Source organism: Pimephales promelas, chromosome 23 (assembly GCF_988280905.1).
Source record: "Pimephales promelas chromosome 23, fPimPro1.hap1.1, whole genome shotgun sequence".
Lineage (NCBI taxonomy): Eukaryota > Metazoa > Chordata > Actinopteri > Cypriniformes > Leuciscidae > Pimephales > Pimephales promelas.
In genome coordinates, this window is record NC_142791.1 from 5,820,774 (window position 1) to 5,843,124 (window position 22,351).

The following is a 22,351-nucleotide window of genomic DNA, read 5'->3' on the forward strand; positions in this document are numbered from 1 at the left end:
GTCATTAATATTATATGTTTTGCTCCTTGAGCAGGACAGGACTGTAATGGAAGATGATCTCACCAAACATGAGTAGCTGCTAAAGCTGCTTTACTTGTGGAGTGATTCTCAACACACCCCAGTGACTTTGATATGGCAATGCGAAATTTGTTATGCGATAACTAACGGATGCCATGTAGCTATGTCTCATGGATGCTGTGTGTCACATCCGCCCATCATATCCACCAGAGGGCATTCTTCCCTCCATTGCAATCACATTTCCCATAAACCTTTGCCTGGACTCATCATGTGCTGATTACTTCCACCTGTTTGACATAGACTTTATTCACAGCAGCGCCAAACATTTGAATGGAAATTAACGTTCTCATCCCGAAGCTTTTGCCAAAGCTTAAATCCAACGCACATGGCACCCTTTAGCGTCAAATGACATGCAGATATGGGGCAGAAGGCGCCTCCCAGTGGTCTAACCCTAACACCCTATAAACCTACCATAACCGAAGCATCTCATTTGATGCTAAAGGTTGCCATGTGCGTTGGATGTTTACGCTTTTGTAAAAGTGTCATTTATGACGCCCTGGGATGAGAATGCGTTGGAATGAAAGTGAGCTAAGGACAGAGACACATCTCTTCAATGGGCTGTAGCCTACTGTTATTTGATGTGTTTTTGAATTGTTCTGCTCATGAAACACTGGAAAAATATCTTTCCAAGAATTTTCAGTTGACAAAAAACTCCCGACAATAGGCTATAAGCTGTGGAAAATTGTACGTAATCTAGGAGCTTTACAGCTTTTTTAAAGCGGATGCCATTGGAAACACGGTAAGTCTATCCCTCACAGCCTCACTTTCATCATACCCGTCATGACGCTGCTCTGAGTAAGGTTTATTAGCTCATTTATATTTGCCTATTTATAGCCTGTGTGTTCATTCATGTTGTTACACTGTATGTTTTAGCATTGTACTGGTTTCCTGTGTCTTGTTTTTGATGCTCGTCTCCCTGGATTTCCGTGTTTGCCTGTGTCTTTGACTCTGTTATTATCTGAATTGTCCTGTGGTTATTGACCTTTTGCCTGTTGTATGGATTATGATTCTAAAGCTGCAATTGGATCTTCAACCCAAAGTCTCTGAGAAGAACGTAACACTGTATTTCTGAAGAAATTGGCATTTACCCAGGCCTATACCCTTTTCTATTCTTCCTATAGTAATAATAATACTTTATTTAAATAATGCTATGCAATATTCTAATTAATATTGTTTCTAAAAATATACATTTTATTTTCATTATATTTCATAAAATGAAAGATAAAAAATATTGATGATCCTTTTTAATTATTATTAAATCACTATTATTATATTACATTATTATTAGATATTATTACTGTTGTCATTGTAATTGTTAAAATTCAATGATAATTTAATTATTAAATAATTTAATAATCATTATTTAAAATAAAAAATGTAATAACTGTAATATTTTATATTATTATTATTATTATTACTATTATATTATGTAAGTTTTATAAATAAAATATCATTATAAATAATATTTAATAGTAATAACAACAACATAAAGGACTTTATAAAGCACTTTTATCACAATACAAATTGAATGCTGTACATAGTGCATAGCAGGACTATATAAAAACAAGTTTCCAAAACCTAAAGAATAAAAGTGTGTTTTCAGAGTAGATTTAAAAATGTCCAATGAAGGAGCAGGCATCACAAAGCTTGGGCCCAGCCACAGAAAAGGCCCGATCCCCCTTTAATTTGTAGCGACATCGTGACAAATTGAATATTTATATAGAATGTTTAAAAGTCATTTTATTTCAATAATAAATAACTTTCCAGATTTAAGTATCAATGAGATCCAAATACATATTTCAGTATACTTATATCCGGAATTTAAAAGCAGCCTCGCACTGACATTTCTCCCGTGGCCCCATAAGAAGAGATCTTCTCCATCAACCCATATTTGCCCTGCATTTTTCCAGGGTAAGTGACAGAAGCAATCTCAGCACATGCAGTGCATTCAGCCTGCTCTGTTTACGAGCTGCACAAGTGCAGCACTGCGTCCCATTTGTTTATGTTCTTTTAGGAAATGAGTCAGTAAAGGGCTTTTACTCTCACTGTGCCGGATATAAGGATTTGTGCACAACGAACGTATAAAAGACTTAGTGTGAGTTTATAATTTATTCCCAGCTAGTTTCTATTCTTTCATTTTCACATTAGTTTAACACAATGTTCATTCCAGCTGTAAAGAAACAAATTAGAAGCTAGTTTTTTTAGGGTTTTTAATTGATGTGTACATCAGAAGACTATTTTTCTGTGGTGTTTTTCCACTTTTCATCTTATGAGAGTTGTTTAGTCTTGCTCTCTCTCTCTCTCTTTCCTGGCACAGATTCCCACTGGAGGCATGTACTTACAATATTTGACAACAGGATAAGATCACTGTCTGCTAAACGGAATTGCCAAGTGTATGAATCTGGGGCTATGGACTAATCACAAAGTTGAAAAGCAACAAAAGAAAATAAATAAAAATGCAGCACCGCCAAATTAATTTAGCCTCAGCATGCTGCCACTGCACACAGGAGAGAGTAAAGACTTTAGGGCTTGTGGAAGAGAAATATGGGCAAGAGAGAGAAAAGGAGGGAGGGGGGTGAGAGAATGGAAGATATTGGGAGAGAGAGAGAGAGTGTTGCTCCTTTTGTGTCTGTTCAGCATGAGACTGGGGAGAGGGCACCGGGGGGTCGTGCTTGTGTGTGTGTGTGTGTGTGTGTGTGTATGCATGTGTGTCATGAGAACCCTGCAGACGCTGCCCGGTGGGGGTCTGAGACAAAGTTGAAAGAAGTGATTCCCTGTGTGTTCAGAGAAATAGCACACTCTTCATTAATTATGTATTTCTCCCATAGAAAGCCTGGCAAACTCATTCAGACACCCAGCACTAAGCCAGCTTCCTGTAGCCGTAAAGGAAAAGAGGATCACAACAATGGAATCAGAATGTAGAGAAAGTGACTTTGGAACATTTTAAAAGGCAGGTCATTGTAATCATTTTTCTAGAAATAAATAAAATGTACTGTCCTTTCACAGTATTTGTTCTTCGATATTCTACAATTTGTTGGAATTAAATGAGAGTTGTATATTGTGAGAGTTGTTTTAACATTAATGTAAAAAACACAATTTCTTATACTTTCGACTTTATTTCTCACATTTGCAATGTTTTATCTTAACCTTTAATATCTTACGATATGACCATTTCGATAACACTTTTTACGGTTGCACTTTATTTGACAGTATTAGTGTAATACTGGGTAATATATGGTAACTGGGTTAGGTTTAGGTTCAGGGTTAGTAGTTATTACCCAGAAATTAATTAGTACAGTATGCACATGGGGAACAGTAAAATAAAGTGCTACCATCTTTACAATAAGGTCTCATTTGTTAAATATTAATTAATGCGTTCACCAACATTAAATAACAATGAACAATAATAATTCTTATAGTATTTAATGTTAGTTAAGAAAATGTTCATGTTCATGTTATAGTTCACAATGCATTAGCAATGTTAACAGATACAAGTTATTATCTTAAAAATATATTAGTAAATGTTGAGATTAAGATCAATAAATGCTGTAGATGTATTGTTCATTGTTAGTTAATGTTAACTATTGCTTTTTGTTTTGTTTGAGAAAACGAACAGTATTTATATCGTTTTTACCTCTTGTAACCACAGCCATGTCCAAATGATGAGGATAAGACAAGAGCTAAAAACGATATAAATACTGTTCGTTTTCTCACACAAACCGCTCGTTTCGTGTCTTAGGCCATCAATGTATACTTACATGTATGACTCATTAAATCATGTATAATTTGGACTTCTCTCTGCATGCTCTTTGAGGTGGTGACCATAGACCTCCATTATATGACAGACAAGAACGGTTTGACCTAAAAACATCAAAATTGAAACTACTGCGGAAACAAAGACACCTACATCTTGGATGCCCTTGAGGTAAGCTAAAACATACCAAAAATTAATTTCAAAAAGTGAACTACCAGTATCACTTTAAAGCTTCATGAGTCATGAATCATGATTTCTAATCATGCATGTTCACAATAACAATAAAAATAATTTAAACTATGTTTGCATCTGATATACACATTTAGATGAAATATGCCATTTTCATTAACAGAGTTAAGCACTTAAATGAATATATATATATATATTCTAATTGAAATATTTGCTTTTGAACACTTTGCATCTGTTTTATAAATGAGATCCTTGGCCTGCACTGAATCCTTTTATTATTATTATTTATTTATTTTTATTTTTACATAATGTTAAGGAAAATATCCTATTTGCAATAATAAGAAAAAAACTTTAAACTGTGTCACATGATTGAGTTGTGCAATGCAGATCCACCATGCAAAAGATGTTTTAAACCTCTGTGTACCAACTAGCTGGGGAATAAATGCTGAGAAGTTAGATTCTGCCTGGAGATGACATGTTTCATCACATCCCTGACATATTAAAGCCGTATAGAGGTTATTAGAGGTTAGAGTTTTCAAGAAAACTTGTGTGTGATTGTGCTGCAGTGCCCATAGCTGAAATATGCGTTGACTGCTGTTGTCCCCATATCTCTAATGTGAGTGGAAGAGCCCTTAAGCAAAAGTATTCTTATGTAATCAGTCTGTGCGATTGAAATCAACAGACCCACATTAATGGTTTGAACAAGATATGGAGACACTCGCATGGACCTGTGTTTAAGAGACAGACTGAATAGTTGAATTGTTCATCAAAACTCTTGCAGACTGTTGGTGGTTCCAGTCATACACACTGATTACACAATGTTTTTGCCTTTCACAGAGCTTAAGTTTGAATGTTTTGTGTGGAAATGCATGTGAAGGAACTATCAAAACATGATAAACATCCTGATGATACAAATGGGAGTGACTGTCAAGTAAGTGACCCCCCCCCCCCAAAAAAATAAAAAAAATAAAAGTATGAAATGTTGAAAAAAGAGATGAGAAATTTTTGCTCACAATAGTAAATCTTTAAAATTCATATTATTAAATGTTTTACAATAATAAATATTTATTTATATTTATTATTAATAAAAACAATTTTATTATTGCAAATATGAATTCATTAGTATTCGTATTAATTCATTACTATTAACTTAGTTTTGGTTTGATCAGTCTGTTTAATCACCTGTGTTCCTATTGTTATTGTTATGGTCTTGTTCAAATATAACTATTTTTGAACAGTAAGATTATTTTTTTATATTAATAGGAAGTCCATAAAATAACTAAAATAAGACTAATCTGTCATGAAACATCATAAAGATTAACTCCAATAAGACAGACACCCACACACTTTCATATATCTATGAATGAGTATCAAAGGTGACTTCACTCATACAGTTATTAAAGCAGCTTACAGTACAGGGCTCTGTTGCAGCACTGATATGAGTATGCATTATTCATAAGCACTGAGCAAGTGTGTAAATTGCTTTAGCATGGGTGCATGTTGAAACGGTTTATGGTATATCTCTCCATGGCTAACGCTATAATAACCATATTGATTCCAACTGTTTTCAATTTTACACACACAGCGTCAGATTGCACATCCTTGCCATATCCTCTACAGAGCATATTACAATTTATCATCAGTGTTTATCGCACACTTGTCGCACTTTATAGCTCTTTGTGTTAACACCCTTTAAATTGTGCCATTTGCTATATTGCAGCTTTACTCTTTCTTGTGAACTGGCGCACAAGACGTTTTTCGGAGATTATGTGTGTGTACACTGGCCTTTCAGATAAGAGCCAGACTGTCATGCCATCACCTGCCCATAAATACTGTTAAAATCTCCAGTTGTAATGTAACAGTCTCTTTTACATGAACTGTCTGATACTTCTGCAGCAATTCAATGTGTGTGATTATTCTACTCTCAGAGTGAGACAAAAACACATTTTGGAAGAAAACTCATTATTAAAATTAAAATTTGTAACAAAAAAGATAGCCTACTGCACCAGCCGAATCACTCTCGGGGGTTACCGGCGCTTGTGCAGACCAAAGCGCTCCCCGCGCCCTCAGATCACTTGGACGTGGCTGTGGTTCAAGAGGTAAAAACGATATAAAAACTGTTCGTTTTCTCACACAAACCGCTCGTTTCGTGTCCATCAATGTGTACTTACATTTACGAGTCATTAAATCATTTTTAATTTGGACTTCTCTGTGCATGCTCTTTGAGGTGGTGACCATAGACCTCCATTATATGACTGACAGACAAGAACGGTTTGACCTAAAAACATCAAAATTGAAACTACTGCGGAAACAAAGACACCTACATCTTGGATGCCCTTGAGGTAAGCTAAAACATACCGAAAATAATTTAAAAGTGAACCATCCCTTTAATATTCCAGATTACTAAAAACCTGTTTTCTACCACTTTAAAAACACAGGTGGTGAAGAAAAAGCCAAGTGAGAAAGTTCATCCACAAATAGCTTTTCCATAAGCTGAGGTAAATACTAGCATACAGGCCTCGAAGGTACCTCGAAGGTTCATGTCATACACACAAATTCACATCACATCATAACAAAACCCTAATAACTAATAAGAAGAAACATAGCCTAGTTATTTCATTGAAAAAACATCAAATGTGAACATCATTCTCACATAGAACAGTCTGGGAATGTCAATTTAAGTTTCTTTTCTCTGTAAATTATAAAATTAGTTCTTTTTCACTTTCAAAAGCTGTTCATTTGACAGTCCATAAAATCCATTACAGTTTTTAGTGAATTTACTGTTTTTACAGTAAACAGTAAACTTTACTGTTTTTTTTTTTTTTTTTTTTACAGTTCTGATCATTTTTAGCTGATGAGTGTTTCCCATTGTATTGCCTGTGTAAGTGCCTACATAATCATTCAGAATGATGTGCAAACACTGTACATCGCTGGTCAGATGGCCAACCTGTGGCCTTGTCGTCTGTGGCAGCATCCGAGCACACGGACCCCTGTTCCCCCCCTCTGCCTCTCTGACGCCTGTCCTTGAGGATAACCTGGCAAGGACGCCGCTACCCACTGTTTCATGTCTAATTGGCAGCCCCTATACCCAGACCCAAGGTGAAACTGCAGCGTGTGCACGCTTTGATTTAAGAGAGGACCGTGGTTTTCATTTGTCATTGATTCTGTCCTTTGAGACGAGCGGAAGGGAAAGCAGGGCCAGATTGTGTGGGTGGCTGATTTCTCAGTGTCTTGTTCGTTGTGGACGTCTCAGCATGTTTGGACCGTTGCTGGCTTGCTGAGGTGACGCTCACGGGTGTTATTTCTGGATTCCACCGAATGCTTGATGCGTATCTGTTCTTAGCCCCCCGAGAGACACTTGTCAAAATGTCAAAAATAAGAAATTCTAAATTTGAGGTTGTGCTATTTTAATCTGTTTTATTTGACATCTTTCAGTGCCTTGACTTTATATCATGTCTGTCAGGTGCACAGCAGATTTGACTGAATGCAGGGGTATTTCTAGGATTTCAATCTCGATCTGCTTCCTGAACATGTGTTGATGGAGCTCAGAGGAATATGTCTTGCTTTAAATGTAAAAGGTGACAACTTTTATTAATATTAACATTTTGGCTGTATGTACCATTCAAAAGTTTGGGATTGGTATTTTTTTAATGTTTTGTGCTCACTTATTTTTTTAATTATTGGTACACTGTAAAAAGAAATGTTGGTTTAACTTTAAAAAATGAAGTAACCTGGTCGCCTTAAAATTTTAAGTTCATTGAAATGGAAAAATTGAGACAATGAAGGAGATTGATTTAATCATCAGAAACTCCAAATATTATGTTATCTGAACTACATAAATGATTTTTGTTGATTTGACAAGTCAATGTTGTGATTACAAATCATGAATTTTTACAGTGTGCTCAATTATTAATTTTTATTAATTAATTATTATTTTGAGGTAGACATCTTTTTTTAACATTATACTTTCAATTTTGATCAGTTTAATGCAAATTGGTGAAGTGAAAATATTAAAACAATAAAAAAGAAATCTTGCTCTCAAACATGTTGAATGATAGTGTATCATGGTGTCTACCAAAAAAAGTTTTTAACATTGATAATAATAAGCTTATTTTTGTGAAAACATGTAATTTTCCAGATTCTTTTCAAATAAAAGTTTCAATTTCTTACAGCAGCATGCATCTTTGTATGTATTTAGTTATTTTACTGTAACAAAAATTGCAATATATAAAGGTACACCATCTTAAAATATTTCACTGGTATTATTATAATTTTTTTTTTATTTGCTTTGTCTTTACAAAGACAAAACGAAAGACAAATATTTAATTTTGAAAAAATGTTGACTTAAACTAGATATATAGATAGATATATAGTATACACACTGTAAAAAAATCTTTTCATGATTAGTAATCACAAATTTTTTTCTTTTGTCAAATCAACTTAAATAATTTATTTAGTTCAGATAACATATAATTTTGAGTTTCTGATGATTAAATCATTCTCCTTCATTTTATTAACTCACTTTTACTCACATCTATCTATCTATCTATCTATCTATCTATCTATCTATCTATCTATCTATCTATCTATCTATCTATCTATCTATCTATCTATCTATCTATCTATCTATCTATCTATCTATCTATCTCTCTCTCTCTCTCTCTCTCTCTCTCTGTCTCTCTCTGTCTCTCTCTCTCTTAGTGATATGACTCAAGAAAACAGTGTCAGTTGTTTCCCCCTCCTAATGTAATTAATTAATTTCAAGATGCAGTGAATCCATATCTGATTGTCCTTTCATTACAATAATGTGTTTGGTGCCCATATTGTGTCAGATCTAAGTGTTGATGTGTTTATTGGTAAAAGCTGCCGAGGAATGACAGAGTGAGCTGCCACAGAAGAATCTGCAGAGGTCAAAGTCTGTCTGCGATCCAGGGGCTGTTTCTGCTGACTCCTGCTTTTCAATGGTGCTACTTACAGGCTCCGCAGACGGCAGAAAAAAATAGCTCAGACGGGAGGGGGAGAGGCTCCTTTCATTAACTCTCTATTCATATTGAATTTATTAATCTCATGCTGTTTCTGCAGCTTAACTAAAAGAAGCCGTGATACCGGCACTTTTCATCCATCTGCTGGTGGAGAGAGAGCGAGGAAGGGAAAAGAGAGGGAAAGAGAGCGACGTGATTTCTAACAGTGCTGAAACGGCAAAAGACTGCAAGTGTGTCACATTATTTAGCGGCAGGGATGTTCAGTTGTGTGTTGCTGGCTGGGAGAGGCAGAACACCCCTCCTCGCATCAGGTGCACAACAAAAACATCTGTCATGTCTGCATTTGTGTACTGGGGAATGTTCCTGCTAATCTCCTGTGTGTTCAACAGTGCTTTCCAGTCTTTCAGGCCTGGCCTCAACTGTGTACCATGGCGGTATCACAAAAGCAATCCAGGCCCCTAATGCTAAGTAATAGGCCCAGATGGAATCTGCAGACTTTTTTTATTCAGACTTTCTGCAGAGAAAACTCTACAACATGATAAAATGAGTAAAAAAGAAAGGCTGAGATACAATAATACACTCCTATTTGTAAAACAGGGTCAATAACATGATGTTAATCTTTTTGTCCATTCTATTACTTTATTTAAAAAAGAAAAATGTTTTAACGGTAAAAATAATCATTTTAACGGTAAAAGACTGCTGCAGTGCAAAACTGTTAATTGGTTAACAACGTTTCCGTACTATATAAATAATTGTGATAGATCTAATTTTACTGTAAAATACCGTTAAGTTTACAGTTTTTGAAAGTAAAAAAAGGAACAACTCATTGTACAATTTACAGTGAAAAAACGTAAATTGACATTCCCACAATTCCCTGTTTGACACTTCACATTTTACGAATTTTTGTTGAAATGACTGGTTCCTCATAGTTTTCTTCTTTTTTTTTCTTTCTAATCAGTTATGTTACATTTAATGTTGTTAAATTAACGTTTATTGCATGTTGGTGTTTAATGTTTGTGTGAATGACACTGTGCAGCTTATATATAAGCATTGAAATACGGTGTATTACTGTAAATGTTATTTAAGTCTGTAAAACCAATAATGTTGCTACCGTATTTTTGATGGTAAAGTTCTGGCAACCACAGCAGCCGTTTTTTACTGTTAAAATTACAGTTTTATTTTTTTTTTACAGTGTATTATTTCTTAGAAAACATATTTTAACAAAACCATCAGTTCAGGTTATAAAATATCATGGTTCGTGACTCCCCTAAATCTTAATGATATAGGGCCTATGAATTAGGCTACTAATTCATGATATTAGTAACCTATATAGGCTACTTCTTTTCAAAAGTTGGAGGTGGGTAATCAGTGTGTTTTTTGAATGTTTTTGAAAAAGTCACATTCTCACACACCATTCTCAAGTGAATGAATCGCATCACTCTGCATCTTTCTGCAGTCGAGACCTCACGGGCGAGTGGCCCATGTCCCGCGAAAACCATCCCGACAGATTTAAAATATGTATATGCTTACCATATTGACCTACTGATTCAGGGTTAGACAAAAAAAAGTTTTGGAATAAGGATTGGTTCATTATTTAAATTTTGTATAGTTTTTAAACAAATACCTATAGTGATAAAATGACTAGTTTTAATGACTGTTCTAGTTTTAAAATGTCATTTTTCCTGTGATGCAAAGCTGAATTTTAAGCATCATTACTCCAGTCTTAAGTGTCACATGATCCTTCAGAAATCATTCTGATTTGCTGCTCAAGAAACATTTCTTATTATCAATGTGGAAATCTTTTTGAGGAAACTATGGAGACATATATATTTTTTCAGAATTCTTTAAGGAATGTTAAATTGGCCGAAGATTTTTAATAGTATTGTATTCAAGCAGAGTGTAAGGCATACACTCGCATTCAAGGTGTAAGAATCTTTTTTTATTTTATTAATAAACAAACAAGAGGCTGTAGAACATTTTGGTGCTGTTGTGAAGCATTTATCAAGTGAGATATATAAGTGAGAATATAAGCTATGTTTTTTTTTTCTTTCCTTAGAGCAACAAAGGAGAAGGCTTTCCCAGAGTTCATCTGAAAAGGTATTGAGCTTGACTGACACAATCTTACACGGTTCAGGGGAAGTTTATGGTTGGATGCAGCCTCCGTCTGTGGTCAGCAGGTCCTCTCTCTGCAAACAGAAACAGCAGATGAGAGGGGCAGAGATTCTTGTTCAATCCTTCAGTGTTTCTAAACAAGGATATCCAGCAGAGAACTCAGCCAGAGCCACAATTACCCCCTAAATGACCCATTCAGTGGTTTGAAGCTCTTACCAAAATAACCGTGAACCCTTACTGTGTACTCTGGTTCAGCTTGAAGAGCTAACAGGGTATTAGGCTACATGATTGCATGGTGGAAGAGCAGAGAGGTCCTTACACACTCCTCGTTCAGGGTGTCTCTTGCTGATCCACACCGGATGATGGGATGGGACAGGAACCAAAATCAAGCATCGTGTTTAAGCACCTTCATGAGTTCAACATTTTTTCTGCAGAATTTGACCAAAATGTATTATTAGACTTACATTGAGAATAGAATAATTATTTTAAGTGAATTTCTTCTTTCCTACATATAGCCTACACTAAAAGTTTGGAATAAGTAAGTTTTTTTATGTTTTGAAAGAGGTCTCATATGCTCAAGGTTGTTTTATTTCATTAAAAATACAATAAAAACAGTAATATTGTGAAAAGTATTACAATTTGAAAGAACTGTTTTGCATTACGATGTTACAAAAATTGATTCCTGATCAAAAAAGCTGCATTTTCAGCATCTTTACACCAGTCTTCAGTGTCCTGTGATCCTTTAGAAAGCTCATTTGGTGGTCAAGAAACATTTATTATTATTACACACTACTTTATTATAAACTTTGGTACTACTTTAATTCATAGAGGATGCGTTAAATTGATCAAATGTGACAGTTAAGACATTAATAATGTTATTAAAGATTTCTACTAACAAAACGTTTTCAGCACTAACCATTAGCAATAAATGAGTAATAATTGATAACTGAGCACCAAATCAGTAAATTAGAAGGATTTCTGAAGGGTCATGTGACACTGAAGACTGGAGTAATGATACTGAAAATTCAGCTTTACCATCACATATAAATTTCATTTTAAAATATTTAACCCTCAAATCGGATTCACTTTAGCCCTTAATGCTGTAATTGGGGACAAATGTGGGCACAGAGGACTCAGATGTGATCCTAATTTTTATTTATTATAAATGTTATATCACTGTCTTCGATAAAGTTTTTTCTATCCATTTATGGTGTGTTTTTTATTTTTGGGTTTTTTTTTTTATTTATTTACTTCAAAAAGTACCATATTTTCTATGTAATTTATTTCTTTGTAAATGAATTACTATGTAGTTTTATTTATTATTTTTTTAAACTACATTAAAATATCATTCCAATAAGTTCTTAGAGCTAAAACCTAAAGATGAAGTGACTTTGCTGTCACCTGGTGTCTTATTTTGGCTGATTTTAGAATGCTCTAAATTAGAGTTTTTCCCAATCATTTCTATGGGTGCCCATTTTTGACCCAAATACAATATTAAGGAGTTTTTTTTCCACCCACTTAACATTGTAGAATTGAAAAATTGTGTGTGTTCAGGAGGCAAACTTAGGAAAAGTAGCCAAGTCTTGTACCGCTCAGATCAAGGGAAGTATTTTTTTTTTTTTTTAAATACGTTTTTTATACGGTTTAAATTATAATAGCCTAATATTTCACAATTTAATTATTTTTGGGCCAATAATGCAGCCTTGGTGAGACACTTCTTTCAAAAACATTAAAAAAAATCTCAATCATTCCAAACTTTTGACCAGTTATGGTAATATTAATGAATGTTAATATTACGTTTTGTACAATTTTGATACTGTGTCGGATGTCCATGTGTTTGTGAATGCATATCTTTATCTGCATATATTCACGTGTGTGTGACCTGAAAGAAGCAGCCAGACTACTTCTGTATTTACACGAATTACCCTTTTTGAACCTCTGAATCCCTCCTTGACTCCACTTTTGCTGAAAGGAGCAGGAAGGATATCACCACTTAGCCTGTGTAAACAGCAGGTCTGCTGTTGAACTGTGGCCCTGCAACTACTATTGACACACATTCCACTGACCACTGATGAGTCCCGTGTCTGCTAGCGGCGTGTCTTACATGCCCTGTGCGGCAATGTGTGAAAGTGTGTGTGAGTGTGTGGCCATCAGACAAACTTTAAAAGGAACCTGCCTGGAAAGTGGGGAACATTTTATTTTTTAAGGTATTTTTATGTATGACAGAGATACAGAGAATATGTGAGAGTGTGTGAGAGAGATGTGCATTTCACACTTTGACAGATCTATTGTGTGTGTGTGTGACCTTGTAAATCAATGCAGCCATGAATACATCCTTTCCCGTTCACATCAAAAGCCTTCAAAATTTTACTGACAAATTGACAAACTGACAAATATGCATTATGTAAAGTAAAAAGTGTTTAATCTAGTGGACATATCATTTGAATATTAGTACAAATCTATAGACCAAAAGTAAATCATGTAAAGCACCGGTGTGGCTAATAGGTTTGTGTACTCATCAATGAAGTTTTCATTTTCTAAATGCACTTCAGCCCCACTACCATTAGAAAAGCAGCGAATGATGCTGGCATCTGATTGTTACATCCATGGGAATACATCTCACTTAAACTCTTGAGTGAAAGTAATCTCATTCAGCCAGCTGCGTGTCTAACTACGCCTGACATTCCACTGTGTATTATATTTCTTTTTGATAGTCCTCTTCACACACAAAAAAATGCGGCTCTTGTCGTGGAATCATAAAAATGCAAGGACACAAGTCCCTCACTAGCTTGTGCACCTATTATGCTTGACCACTTACATTTATACATTTCCAATTTCTTATTGATGAGTTGTTGTTTTTGTGGTTTTATAATTACCACTGTTTTGTATACATGTATAAATAAACATTTATTCCAGAGCCATATAAAGAAGTAACTGATTGATTTATGTTGTAAAAGTATTATCATAAAAGGAAATGCATATATTTATGGTTGATACTTTTCACTCACAATTGCCTGTTGGTAAAATATTAAATGATGTTACTGTTGCAGTTTTCTATTTAGCCTATTTTAGTTTATTGAAAATGTGACCAGGAATAAAACAACTCTTTAAAAAAAAAGTTTTTTTTTATTGTATTATTATTAGGGCTGTCAAATGATTAATCACATCCAAAATAAAAGTTTTTGTTTACATGATATATGTGGGTGCACTGTGTATAATTATTTTGTATGTAAATACACACACATGCATTATTATTATTTATATATAAAATATGTATATTTATATATAATAGAAATTATATATAAATCTATATACATGGAAATATCCCTCAAATATATACCAGCATGTGTGTGTATTATATATATATATATATATATATATATATATATATATATATATATATATATAATATATAATAATATAAATATATTATATATATATAATATATATATATATATATATATATATATATATATATATATATATAATAATAATTATACGCAGTGCACCCACATATATCATGTAAACAAAAACCTTTATTTTGGATGCGATTAATCACGATAAATCATTTGACAGCCCTAATTATTACATTTAAAGATATGTAAATTTACTACAATAATTTACCAAAATTATTGGTATTAAAAAATAGGTTAAATTACCACTAGGTGGCGCAGGTTGAAAGTCTGCCAGTTGTAATTTGTATCTGCTCAGTGACTCCCCTAGCGGCAGTGCCCGTCATTTACAGTGTTGTTACGCCCCTCATGACTGCCGAGCAGCCAATGGGCTCCGGGAGGCAGAGTTCTCCCTGTGGCCGCCATTAGAGAAAGGAATCCATGAATTCAAATGGAAACCAGCAGGAACACAGACCTTTTACGCTTTTAAATGAAAATGAGCCATTTAATGTAGTTTCTCGTCACCTTTCGACGCTTTTAACGCGGAATGTTTTTCGTTTTTAAAGCGCTTTCGGTGGGGATGGAGGCATAAGAGAGCCGTTTTTAAGCTAAAACCGTTTTTAAGCCAAGGGGGAGGGGGGGAGAGTTGCCTCTTTTTGCTCTCCCTTTTCTTTTTCTATTTTAATAACACATTCCTCTATCTTTACATGTAATCTATCCACCCACAGCCTCGTCGACGGTTGAGACCGTTCTTTTTTTTTATTCTAATTCGGGCTGAACGCGGGAGGCGCGAGCGATCGAATGGGGCTGTTGAATTCCATTCCCCCACCGATTGTTTAAAAATAATTCCGTTCACATTCGACTCGAATTCGGAGAAACGTTCTTTTTTTCCATGGAAAGCCCGATGGTGGGATGTTCGAGCGCGCAGTGAAAGGATGAGTTCTTGTTTCGTACCGAACGGGGCCAGCTTGGAGGACTGCCATTCCAATCTATTCTATCTGGTAAGAGATTTAAAAACTAAAAGGAAAAAGCAGCCATTTTTAGCTACCTAGCATGCTAACATCAGCCCCAGTGGAGAGAGAGAGCGAGCAGGATCAGGGCCCAGTGTATGTGTGTGATTCAAACACACATTGCTTGTTTATTTGCTTGTTTCTTAAGAGATTACATGTTTGTAGTATTTTGCACCAGATGGCTTAACGCAAAACGACTGTGTTTTGATTTGTTGTGTTTGTAAATTGCACGCAGGGAAGAGAGTTGGCAGAATGAAAGTTGAAGTTTCATTTTAACAGCACTTTTTTGTGTGCAAGTTACGTTACAAATTGCACTGCTGTCTTTTAAAATATATTTTTGTAAGAAATGTGTAAAACAAAGCCTTTTAGACTTCAGTTCTAACTCCATGTTCTTATGGTCGGTGGTGTTTACATGAATGTTTACACACTAAGTTACTCTACAGGCTTATTTTGGGTCATTCCACGAAATGGTGTTTTAATGTATCTCATGTGTTTAACAATGCAAACCTGTCACCAGATTTTAAATATTTGTTTAAACACGTAAAAAACTCTATTTTTAATCTCTATTGCATGTGTTTCCAACTTCTTGCTGCTTTATCAAATACATATTTTTGCTAATATAGTATTTTGTAACTTGCATTTTCTTTTCCTATAATTAAAAATATAGTGGTCAAAGTCTTTTTAAAAAAAAAAAAATGCCATCACATTTCAAGTTGTCAACTTTCCATCATAACTTCAGCTTATTAAAAGTATGTGCAGTTCCATAACTCTAATGACTGTCATAATGACATCATTATTTCAGTATGTTATGTTTGCCTGCAGATTATTGAAAACTGAATGTTTGTAGAAATATCTGCATTAAATTCTACTTTCTAATAACAAACACTGTTATGTTATGACCTTGAGCCAATGGCTAAAATAACCTCAAAACTATAAATTCCAACATATATTAAAGATGACAGTGCAGTTTGTAAACACTTAAATATGTTTATGAACAGTCAATCAAAATCTTACACAAATTGACTTGCAGAAATCACGCTTTCAGAATAAAAATCCAGCCTTTTCATGGAATGGCCCTTTATTGACAGATTTGGTGTGTTTGCAATAATCATGTGAGCCATGCATCAGTTGTTTGACTCAAAATAACCAGTGTTGGGTTTGGGGTTTACCTCATGTCTGCAATAAGAGACATTGGGGTTTGAAATAGATTGGGCATTCCTGGAGCCTGCAGGGTTGTTTACGGCACTTTCTGCTCCCTAAACGCACGTGCACACACTCGTACACACACACTGGTGTCCCGTTGACTTATATTGTTGTTAGATTAAGCTAATTATAAGTGCTATGGACCAGCGCTGTATTTTTAGATTTGAGAACAGACAGTATTGGTTCACTTTATGCAGATTTTTCACATCGCTGAGAAGGTTTTGCTAAATGTGTCCCTCACTATTACAGCAAAACAAGTACACAGACGCACTCTCGTGAACAGTGTCAAGGCCTTGTGGTGAATTATATAACTTAAGCTTATCCAGTTTTAATGTCTGCTCTGTTTTATTACTGCCACAGCACAATCTCTGATATTGTCTGAAGATGGATGGCTCAACTGAGAACTTGTTTGCACACTTAGTTTGAATGTATTGCTTGATCATTTGAATATGAATAGTTGCAGTTTTCCAGAAACTTGCTTGTGCTCTGCTCTCAGTCTCGCAAGAGTTTTTTTTTTTTTTTGTTTAGTAACAGGTGTGCTTTTTCTCCTCGTCACCTTTCGCCCCAATTTCAATCAGTTACATTTGTTTTATTACATTTAGTTAAAAATGGTCACCATATGATCATGCAGAACAGCCCATCTGCATATTTCTCTGTACATGTAAGCTCTTAAAGTGTTTGACCCCGTTTTGTTTTGCTTGGTGTAATTTTAGCACACAACTGTAAGGCTCATCTCATGGGGAACTCTGTCTCACCTCAGCACACACATTTGCTGCCTCATAACACACACCTTTTTTAGTTTTAGTGCATAATATTAGCCAGATAAGTGACATATAATTTTGAAAACAAGAGAGGAACTTTAATAAGCATCATCACCCAACAGCTGATGTGTAATGAAGATTTGATTACATGTTTATTCACTTTAGTGTAGCAATAAAAAGGCTTGCCAGAGATGAACTTTAATGTTGTCTGATGCACGTTTTCATGCAATATGTTGCAGATACCTTGACTTGTGGCTTCCTGAGATTGACATTTAAAGTTTTGCCACACTTGTTGGGTTGTTGTTCTTCAGGCGCCGATTGACTTTTTTGAGTGGCTGAAACGACGCGAGACAGACGTTATTGATAAGTGTCTCTTGGGAGTGAGAGCTACAGAGAAAGCATCCGATAGTTTTGGGCCGTTAGATGGAGTGCGTCTCAAGAGTCAAGAAGGTTGTTGCTGTCACTTCACCTGTAACTCAGCTGTTTGCTCTGATTCTCACTAGAAGCATCTGCTGTCGTTCCTGGCAGCGCTCGGGTGAGTTCTTGTAAACTAGTGCAAAAGAGAGTGAGAGGAAGAAAAGATGTTGTGACAAAGGAGGAAGTTATGTGGAAGGCCATGACCCAGCAAACCTCTCAAGTTTAAGTGGAAAGTCAAAGGAGCCAGATTCCTCAACCTGAACATGACTCCTGCTCTTAAAACATGCACACTTTCCATTGATGTTTTTGCATATTGTGGTTGTTTCTAATTTTAGACTATATGGAATTCCATCAACAACAGAAAAACTCTTTTTGGGAAACAAGAATTTTGAGCTGGAAAAGATTGCTTCATGTGGTTGTTTACTTTGCTCTTAGATTTCAGCCAAATTCTTCTTTCGGGCTTTAAGTCCGTTTTGACTTTTTTTCTTTTTCTTTTCTTTTCTTTTCTCAGCTGTCAACGGTCTAAACTTCGACCGCTAGTTTTGTCCCATTTTTAGTTTCAGTAACAAGTGTGTAACAGCTTTTTCTGCTGTTTTTTTTAAGTGCATCCTCTGCAGATGTTCTCTTTGCAGGTGTTTGATCTGCATTATTTTCCAACAGCTGCAACAAGTTTCACTTTGTAATAACTGAGCATTATTATGAACATGGCTGTAAACACCTGGCTTAAGCTGTCTTTTTCCATCTCTCATTCTTACTAGGCGTGCACAAGAGAGAATGACCACTGTTAGGCTTGCCAAGGGTCAGGGTTTTTAGATTATAACAGTTAATGGCTGTTTTTATGTTGTTCTCTTTATAAAAGCTGCTGTCCAGTTTACAAAAGCTGAGGTCTGCATGACCTGTCCTGGCAAGTCAATTAAAGATGTGTATAGGCTTGTCGCGATAATCAATTAATCGTACGATAAAAAAAATGAGCTTGATAATTTTTTCGGCCGCAATAATTTCCATTTGCATGCTTTTTTGTTTTCCTCATCTGTCTTTCTTCCAAAGTGACTGGATGACAACTCTTGGTTCGTTAGCATTGGAGGAGTGAACTAGAGCTTAGATTCTCTGCCCGAGCCCGAACACGAACCGACCCGCGGGCCGGGCCGTTCATCTAGAGACGTTCACTCCAAACTCAATAGAGTGCGGCGCGGCACTAAATCTGATGGGCGAGCGTGTGCACGGACGGTAAGGCTGGAGACACACTGGTTGCGTGGCGGGAGCGTGGCGTTTCTGTAGCGTATCAGCTGCGTCGCGTTTTCGGTGTCTTTGCACACCAGAAACGTGTCTGACGCGGCGCTGCTGCTAGGTGACGGACAGGGAGAGAGACATATGGGAGAGAGTTGTGGAAGACCTATACTTCTTGTTAAGCACAAATATAAAGCCTACTGTTAAAGACACTGTCAGTAGTATTGACTGCAAAATAGACTACAGAATATTTCGTTCTGTATTGACGGGTGCAATATTTGAAAATTGATATTTATTTATGTTTAAATTATATTTATATCTGGCCCCATTTACACGAAGGGAAAATGCAGATATTTCCCTGCGGTTTGGCCTCTCATTTACATGAAAACCCTGTTTTTATCACAGAAAACGATTATTTCTAAAAATTCCGGTCAAAGTGGAGATGTCTGAAAATTCCGGTTATGTGTTGTCGTGTCGACTGGGAGAAATGGGGTTTTAGGTTCTCTCTTGTCGATTCTGAGGATTCTGATTGGCTTGCATGGCTTTATCCTTTTCCCTACACTGCCGCCCATATGTTTGGCATAGATATGATGCCGCTCGACGGCGTATTTATGCGGGTGTGTGCACGATGTTATTATTGAAAACGGAGAGGGAGAAAATATTTGTTTCTCTAAATACCCGGCTTTGTGTAAACGTGGCCTCTGAATTTGTCAAAACATAGACTTTCAACCATAAAAATTTCATTTATTACATATGTATTCATGTACAAAATAACCTATAAACATCTTTCCCTATTCTATTTTGCCTGGACACGGTTCCAACACGCTTGCATGTCGTGTGAAAGGTGGGCGTCGGTTCTATTTATAGCATGCACACGTTATCCGCGCGGCTTGCGCCGCGCCTAAGCCGCGTGTCACGCAGGCAGTGTGCAAGCGCTAATCTGTTAACATGGGAGCCGAAATAAAAACAGACACGCCACGCAGCTGAGACTCTTACGCCACGGAGCCAGTGTGTCTCCGGCCTAATGCACCCACTCTGAGTGTGCGGGTTGCGGGAGAATTATAAAACGATTCGTGGGATTCCCACAAACTAGAAATATCTATGAATAAATGAAAATCTATTAGTTTTTATACCTCTTTCGGAAAAGTAACAAGAACAACTAAAACAAAATAGAAACGATTTACAGGCCAGAGTTTCTATTCATAATATGTTTGCAGCGTTGAGCGATGTAACCAATCACAGACATATGTGTTGATTTCTTGAACGCAATGGCCAATCAAGCATATTTTAAGATAGACTCCCATCACCGCTCAAATCGGACTTTTTGTTCAGTGCTGAATTCCGTATGCTGGGAAATCCTCGAATTATAACAAAGAAAGTGTGGATATTATGAAAGATTCATTGTGCAGTCAGATTCATTGATAATAACAGTGATGTGTGAGATCGCGATGAACTGTCAGCTTTTTAGGAATTAAGGGAATGCGGCGCTTTGCTTCCATTCAGTCATGCCAGACCATGCACGCTGCAGCCGGCTTGCTTTTATGTTAAATTAACAGTGTTTTGTGTGTTAATGCTTTAATAACAAATAATTTATCATAGGGTAGGGCCAGGTTTTATTTACATCCATTTTATTTATTGTTTTTTTGGCATTTATTCAAATTCATTTTTTGTTAACAGAGACTGAGAGTCCATTGTTTTTGTTTGTTTTGTTCATTTATTGTGGATATTTAAAATGTTTTCCATTTTCAGTGTTAAATAGTCTTTAGAATTAAAAGTGTATTGATCTTTGCAAAGGTGTGCCTGCTTTATTATGCCATTATCATTATTTTAGATCTATATGGTCTCAGAGCAAAACGTATTGTCATGACAGGCCTAGATGTGTGTAACATCACTGCATGTGTTATGTGTGTTATGTGACAATGTGGGTATTTTTATCCCCTTCCATATTTTTATTTCTTATTTTACTTATTTTTATGTGTAAAATCTCTGCTTGCTTTTCTAAAAATATATAGATATTGTTAAGACAATTTCATTGTAACACATCTTATTCTTCACTGCTTGTTTTGGGGTCTGAGTGTGGCTGATCTTACCATGGATCATTAAGGCAGGATTAACTCCTAGGTTCAGATCCATTAAGTATTTCATAGCTCGAGTGCTGCTGGTCTAGGGTCTGTTCCATCACATCAGTGCCGTTTATCTTCGGTCTTAAAGCCAGATAATAGATCAGCAGTAAGACTTTTAGATACTGCCGAATATGTGTCTTTTTTAACTGGTGGTGAGTGGCCTTACTGACAGAAGTTAACACAATCTCTCTTTCTCACAGGCTGACTTGACGGGGATAAAATGGAAGAGGTATGTGTGGCAAGGTCCGACCTCTGCGCCCATTCTGTTCCCGGTCACGGAGGAGGACCCCATCCTCTGCAGCTTCAGCCGCTGTCTAAAGGCAGATGTGCTGAGCGTGTGGAGGCGGAGCCAGAGGCAGGGACGCAGGGAGCTCTGGCTCTTCTGGTGGGGTGACGATCCCAACTTCTCTGATCTCATCCACCACGAACTCACAGGTAAGCTGTGGAGTGAAGCTTAGTGTTTGTTCCCAAAACTCCGTGAGCTGCCAACCTGACAAGCATTTTTGAAAATCCGTCTTATCAGTGTGTACTGGTACTTTTGTACCAAGTTGATACTTAAATAAAGGAGATGCTGCGATATGGGGTCATGGCAACCCTAGTGTCTTGATGCTGTGTTTTTATGACACACAGTCGCTGACTCTAACGAGTACTTCTTTTTGTTTCGCGTTTTTCAGTTTCTTTTTTCCTTTTCGCCCACTTTATCTCTCTTTCTCTATCGACTGTGGTCTCTCTGAATTTCTTCCTCCTTCCTCTCTCACACCCACACACTCTTTGTGTGTGCATTTTAGTTACTTGTCATCAAAATGTGCTGTAGGCCCAAGCAAAAATCTTCAGTTTTTATTTCTAAAGTCCCAGTACGGCAGTCAGTGCCTGTCGCTTGCGAAAAAAACCTAGAAAGTGTGCCATTGAGTTTATGCACGGTACAATATTTTTATGTTTACAAGAATCGTTAGAGTGATAAAAATAGATCAAGAGCCTGTGCTTGTGTTTGAACAGACTGTTTGATTCATCTCTGTAGAAGTTCTCACCTGTAGATCAGTGTGGTAGGAATAGTGTGAAATGCATTTGTAATTGTGTGTTCTTTTAAGATCAGTTCTCGCTCT

The 22,351-nt window shown here is 36.1% G+C and overlaps 1 protein-coding gene and 2 long non-coding RNA genes across 3 annotated transcripts in view; all 3 read left to right on the forward strand.

Annotated features, from left to right (window-relative positions):
- Positions 1–6,104: 6,104 nt before the first annotated feature.
- On the forward strand, positions 6,105–12,338 carry LOC120483267 (uncharacterized). Its single transcript, XR_005623562.2, has 3 exons — positions 6,105–6,363; positions 6,460–6,519; positions 11,060–12,338. It is a non-coding gene; the product is annotated as an uncharacterized LOC120483267 (long non-coding RNA).
- Positions 6,890–9,505, forward strand: LOC148969377 (uncharacterized). Its single transcript, XR_016149579.1, has 3 exons — positions 6,890–7,599; positions 8,885–9,314; positions 9,393–9,505. It is a non-coding gene; the product is annotated as an uncharacterized LOC148969377 (long non-coding RNA).
- Positions 12,339–14,914: 2,576 nt separating the features above from the next.
- med13a (mediator complex subunit 13a) overlaps positions 14,915–22,351 on the forward strand; it is a 75,911-nt gene continuing 68,474 nt past the window's right edge. The window contains exons 1-2 of the mRNA XM_039676082.2: positions 14,915–15,508; positions 21,449–21,683. Coding sequence (XP_039532016.2) covers positions 15,443–15,508; positions 21,449–21,683 — 301 coding nt within the window. The 5' untranslated portion in view covers positions 14,915–15,442. The remainder of the gene's footprint in view (positions 15,509–21,448; positions 21,684–22,351) is intronic.